The 6,139-nt window shown below is 58.7% G+C and overlaps 1 protein-coding gene across 4 annotated transcripts; it reads right to left on the bottom strand.

The window, feature by feature from the left end:
• Nucleotides 1–866: 866 nt before the first annotated feature.
• On the bottom strand, nt 867–5,205 carry GNG8 (G protein subunit gamma 8). 4 transcript variants are annotated; one of them, XM_059904404.1, is made up of 4 exons: nt 4,184–4,324; nt 2,737–2,752; nt 1,358–1,443; nt 867–1,034 (listed from the first exon to the last, which is right to left on the bottom strand). In XM_059904404.1, exons 3-4 carry the CDS (start codon nt 1,439–1,441, stop codon nt 906–908), a joined length of 213 nt encoding a protein of 70 aa, XP_059760387.1. In that variant the 5' UTR covers nt 1,442–1,443; nt 2,737–2,752; nt 4,184–4,324; the 3' UTR covers nt 867–905. The 4 variants fall into 4 exon arrangements, with proteins under 4 accessions (XP_059760387.1, XP_059760386.1, XP_059760388.1 ...); XM_059904403.1 differs by lacking the exons at nt 2,737–2,752; nt 4,184–4,324 and adding an exon at nt 5,164–5,205; XM_059904405.1 differs by lacking the exons at nt 2,737–2,752; nt 4,184–4,324 and adding an exon at nt 4,765–4,802.
• Nucleotides 5,206–6,139: the final 934 nt, after the last annotated feature.

Genomic DNA, 6,139 nt, shown 5'->3' with positions numbered 1-6,139 from the left:
GCGGGATCTTATTTCCCCCGACGAGGGATCGAACCCGTGACCCCTGCAGTGGAAGCACAGAGTCTTAACCACAGGACCGCCAGGGAAGTCCCCTGGGTCCCCAAGTTTTATTATCACCATGTCCCAGTGCAGATGTTCCCTCCTCCAGGAAGCCCTCCCTGACCTTCAAGCTGAGTCAGGCATTCCCTCTGAATTCCCCCATCCCAGCCTTGCCCACTCTGAATCATCACTATCTGGGGACAGGTCTGTCTCTCCCACTGGATTCTGAGCCCCAGGAGCCCAGGGCCAGGACTGTCTCAGTCATGGCTGTGTCCCCAGTTTCAACCAGCACAGGGCCAGGAGTGTTCGGGAGAATGAATAAATGAACAGAGAAAAGTTCAGTGCTTAAGGAGAGGGGGGCCTGTGTCAGGGACTAACCAGATGTGGGAAAAGGGGGTGGAATCATTCAGGGGATGAGAAAGGTGGACACTGGGGATTCTAAGAACCTCCAACCCAGGAGGGAGGAGAGAAGAGAGGCCAGCTGAGAGGTTCAGGGAGCGCTGGAGTCCAGTTTTCACCCCATTATCTCCTAGCCACCTTTGGCTCAGTTTCCTCTTCTGCAAAATGGGTGTCATACAAGTAGCCAGCCGCTTTCTGAGGCTGCCGGGTCGATTAAATAAATTCAGGATCGCGGAACACTGTGGAGGCCAGAGCCAGGAGCGCTCATTTCCTCCCCTACCCCCTCCGCATCCACAAACCCCGCATAACCTCACGCCCCGCCAGACACTCCACACACACTCAGAAGGGGTGAGACGGGACACCGGCTCTGCGCGTGCCTCAGTTTCCCCGAAAGCACAGGCACCACCACAGTCACCATGTTTATTGGATTCATACTTTGACAGGGGAGGGTAAGCTGTCGGGAGGGCTCAGAGCAGGACGCAAAAGAGGCGCTTGTCGCGGAAGGGGTTCTCTGCGGCGGGTACCGGCGTCACCAACGGGTCGTCTTTGGCGTGAGTCTCGCAGAAGGCCAGGAGCTCGGCCGCCGCCTGTGACACCTGCGGGCACCCGGTGGAGATGTTCACGCCCCGCCCCGCCCCGCCCCGCCCTTTGCCTGGGCTCCTCCTCGGGTCAGGCCCGCCCCTTATCAGACCCCGCCCCCTTGTCCGGACCGCTCCCATTACCCGGGCCCGCCCTTGGGCCCCGCCTTAGCTCTGGCCACATCCCTTATTGGGCTCCGCCCCCTTGTCTAGGCCCCCTCCCCGGGTTCTGTCCGGTTCCGAAGGGGATCTCTCCACGGCTCCTGGCCCCACTCCCAACACTGACCGGTCCAAACCCCAGCCCCGGAGCCCCCGCCTTCCTCCCCACCCCGACCCAGCACCTTCATACGGTCGATGTTCACCTCCAGCTTCAGCTGTTCCACTGTCTTCCGGGCCTCCGCTATCTTGGCCATGTTGTTGGACATGGCTGCGGCGGGGACAGGGTTAAAAGCCGGCGGGAGTCGGGGCGGAGGGGCAGGCTAGGGCAAAGCTGGGTCCCCAGATAGGGATGGCGGTGGTGATGGGACCCAGTAACAGGGGCGTGCGTGGAAGGGCGCACGAAAGGGGCGCCCAGAGGAAGGTGGAGGAAGGGACAGGAAAACAGAAGAAAAGGGGAGAGATGAAGATCTGCGCAGATGGGGGACCAAGAAGCCGGCCGAAAGAGGGACAGATGAACAGAGAGGAGAGGGGCAAGTGGAGGGATGGAGGGGTGCACGGATGGGGTACCTAGAGTCAGGTGGAGGGAGGAACAGAGAGAGGAGAGGGAAGCCGGGAGGGAAGCACAGATGGGAGGCTGCGAGGCAGGTGGAGGGAGAGACAGAAGGACAGGGCCCCAGGTGTTGGATCAAGATCCAGGGATCCAGGTGTCTTCACCTCCCGGGGATAGAGCATGAGCCAGGAGGGGGCCCTCCCCAGGCCAATTAGCGGTGGCTCCAGGGAGAAGGAGGAATTAAGATCACGGCGGGAGGGGCCCAGAGGGGGCCTCATTAGGGCCTTCGCAGCAGCTGCCCCCTCCGCCCCCCTCGGGGAGCCCCCCCCAACCCCAGCTCTGGCCACCTCAAAGGCTCCTCTTGCTCATTAGCAGCCAGGGAGAGGGCTGGAGAGGGGGGCAATCCAGCCATGACTGGGAGAGGGGCAGAGGGGATGGAAAGAGGGACAAACAGAGGGGCAGAGGAAGAGACAAAATGACAGAGGCAGAGACTGAGGCACGGGGGGAATAAAGGGACTGAGGAGGGATAGAAAGATGGAGAGATGGGGAGGGATGGAGTGATGGAGGGAGCAGAGAGAGAGGGAGACAAATAGAGGGGTAAAGAAAGGGACAGAGTGATACAGGGGGAGGGAAGCACAGAGGGGACGAAGGGACAGAGGGAGGATAGAGAAGGGGAGATGGAAGGGTTGGGGAGGGACGGAGTGATGGAGTGGGAGAGGATAGAGAGGGACAAATGGAGCCGTAGAGGGAGGGACAGCGAGGAGGGGGAGAGAGAGGCACAGAGGAGATAAAGGGACAGAGGAGAGAAGGGGCAGGGGGACAGAGAGAAGGAAGTGGAAGGGCAGGAGGAGAGATGGAGTGACGAAGGGGGACAGAGAGGGGCACATGGAGGGACAGAGGGAGAGACAGGCTGATGGAGACGCAGAAGTATAAAGTCATTCATTCACTCACGCATCCATTCATTCCCAGGCAGAGGAACTAGCTGTCGGGGCCAAGACCGGAGCCTCCTACCTGTTGCTGCTCAGGGCTGGGATGGCGGGCGGGTGGCAGAGGCTGGGAAGCAGCGTCTGGGTCCCCCCTCAGCCCCGCCCCCTCTCCTGGGGCACAGTCCCTGAGGACCCGCCTCCTCCTGCCACTGCCACCACCATCCCCTTCGCCCTCGCTGCCTCGCCTCTGTCTCTCTGGGTCCTCTTGTTATGTCTGTCCGTCCCCCTCTTTGTCTTTGTGTTTCTGTGCCTCTCTCTCTCCCTCTATCTCTCTCGCAGTCTCCCCTCTCAATCTCTGTCTCTATTTCTGTCTCTCTCTCTCTCTCTCACACACACACACACACACACACTCACAGGTAAAGACAGTCTCTCAAGATGTGCCCCACGCTCTGCTGCATTTATTCCACAGTCACACAAATCTCTCCTGTGGGTCCCACACAGCCTCTCACTCCATTACATATGCTCTGCCACCCTGTCACATCCCCCACCTCAGTGTCACCCCATCCCAGACGACCCCTCTCAGCAAGCAGACTCAGCCCCTGGCAGAGAGATGCACAATATCTCGCTGTGTCACACGGTGCTGCACACAGTCTCCTGAACCAGCTGTGCTCAACACACAACCTCCCAGAGCGCCACAGTCACACAGCCTCTCAAAATGCCACGCAGTCCCCCACAGTCTCTCCGAGTCTGGCCCATCCTCACCGGTGACATGTTACACAACTCAAGAGTGTCAAGTATACACACACAGCTCCGCACAGGATCGCACACAATCTCTCAAGATGTCATGCCGAGCCTTACACAATGTGTCACACACAGCTGTCGCCCTCACACCGCAATCTCCTGGTGTCACACACGTACACTTACACACACGAGGTTTCTCTCGTACACCCATCTGAGTGCCCAGGACGGTTGAACACTCTCTAATGCACTGTCAGGACACTGGGCCAGTCTCAGTGTCCCACACGATCTGTGTTACACACAGTTCTACCCAGCTTCTCATACGTCATCAGTGTGGCTGACCTATCCTGTTTCACACTCACATGGTCACTCTCTCACACCCAGCTCCCCCGCCCCCGGGGCCTCTCACACTGCTTCTCACATCATTACTTGGTGGATCACACTCATTCATTCTCGCCCTCTCTCACACATCATCCGCCCGTGTGACACACACAACTCTCCTGTCCTCACCATGTTGCACACTGTCACACACGATCTCTTGCTCACATATGGTTTTTCGATGTCACAAACATCCCCCAAATAGTGTCTCAGGGACACTCAACCTCACGGTGTCACACGCAGTCACCTATAGGTCATCTCGGTCACCTCACATACACTGTCACACACAACGTCTCGGTGTAACACGATTTCACACAGTCACACCCTGTTTCTGGTTGTCACAGAAAATCTCACAAGGTCACACAGCCACACACAACCTCTGGCGTCACGCGCGATCTCAAGTAGTACACACTCACACAGTGAGTCTCTTGGCGTCACACACTACCTCCCGGCGTCACCCACGGGCGGCCACAGTGTTCTGCACCAGGCACACCCGTGCGGGCTGCTGTCCTCTCCTTACAGCCCCCTGCGGGCCACACGGGGGCGCCCGCGGCCCGCCGAGCTGCCCACCCTGCCGGCGCCAAAGCCGTAGGAGGCTGTGGAAACCCTGAGGGCAAGGCGCCCCCGCTGTCCGGCTAGGCATGCAGACGTGGGAAAGAGACACAGAAAGGTGGAGGGAGCTAGAGGGAGATCATTGAAGATGGACTGGGACACAGAAATTCAGAGAGGGAGAGAGAGACGCAGGGAGAGACAGAGGCAGAGAGAGATAGGGACACAGAGACGGAAATTTGGAGAGATAGAGACCTAGGGGCTAAGAGAGACAGAGACAGGCAGAGAGTTGCAGAGAGAGACAGACATAGAGACGTACAGGGTACAAGAGAGACACACAGAAAAGTACAGAGACAGAAATAGTGACCGAGAAACACAGACACCCAGAGACACAAAACAGAGCGGGATAGAGAGACAGACAACTCAGACCGCGCCCTCCGCAGGGGACCTGAAGGCGGAGGCGCGTCCGAGGGACCTGCCCTCGGGGCCAGACCTCCGAGCAGCCAAAGGGGCGTGGTGGTTCGGGGCGGAGTTTATAAGGGGAGTGTTCGGGGGGCGGGTCGGTCGGGGCGTGGCCTGGGTGCGGCGTGTGCCCCGAGTGGGCTGCGGGAGGGGCTGAGGCAGAGCCCGGGGAAGAGGTGGAGGTGGGGGAGAGCCTCGTCTCTACTGCACTCAACCCATCCCAATTCGGTTTTTACCGCTTGAACAGGGAAACGAGACCTGCCGGGAGGGGATACGGGCCGGGGTCCCTGGTAGCGATTTGATAGGGGGGTATCGGACTCTAGCTCCCCTCCCTTCTACCCCGCGGGAACAACGGGGCCAGGTGGGGGAGGGGAACCAGGCTCACATCTGGAAAGCATCAGGCGCGCCGGACGTGCCAGGGCCCCGGGCCCGGCTGCGGAAGAGCGGAGGGGAGTTAGGGCGCCCCCGTCCCCCTCCCTTAGCGGGGTCGGCCGGCGCCGGGGAGGGGCCTGGGCGTACGCCGAACCTCGGCGCCTTCCGCAGCTGGTTTCCATCAGCAGTTTTGGCCCGGGCAGCCCCCGAGGAGGAAACGCAGCTTAGAGCGGGGAAAGACAGGGTGACAACCCAGTCTCCCCTCCCTCTCTCCGACGGCAGCCAGAGGCTGGGGGCGGGGGAGACGGACAGGGGTACACTGACTGAACGGAGCGTAACCTCCATTTCTCTTCCCAGTTGCGGACCTTTCCACCCTACGCATAACCTTAGTTTCCAGATGTGCAATCCTGCCCTGTGTTGCACAGGAATTTCCCAGCCTCATGACAATGGTATTACTGGCCCCATTTTCTGGAGGGAGAAACTGAGACCCTGGATTCGGATTCAGTTCTGACTTTAATTATTCAAGAAACATGCAGTGGGACTTCCCTGGCCGTCCAGTGGTTAAGACCCAGCGCTTCCAACGCAAGGGGCACGGGTTCGATCCCTGGTCGGGGAACTAGTATCCCGCACGCTGCCTGGCACTGCCAAAAAAAATATTTAAAAAAATGAAAAGAAAAGAAAGAAACGTGCAGTGAACGCCATCAGTAATTCTAGTATCGAATACCCAATCCCTATTGAACACTGTCACCCGGATGTCTAGACTATCTCAAATTCAGTTGTCCAAAACTGAGCTCCTAATTCCACCCGCCAAACTCCTACCACAGTCTTACCCATCTCAGTTGATAGTAAATCTTTGGGGTCAATCTTGACTCCCCTCCTCTTCTCACACCGCACAACTGATCTAGCAACAGATCCAATTAACTCCATCTTCAAAGTCTGTCCACAATCCAGTCACTTCTCACCTCCTCTGCTGCCCCCACTCTGGTCCA

This window comes from Balaenoptera ricei, chromosome 19 (assembly GCF_028023285.1).
Source record: "Balaenoptera ricei isolate mBalRic1 chromosome 19, mBalRic1.hap2, whole genome shotgun sequence".
Classification (NCBI taxonomy): domain Eukaryota; kingdom Metazoa; phylum Chordata; class Mammalia; order Artiodactyla; family Balaenopteridae; genus Balaenoptera; species Balaenoptera ricei.
This window is presented reverse-complemented; position numbering and strand designations above follow the sequence as displayed.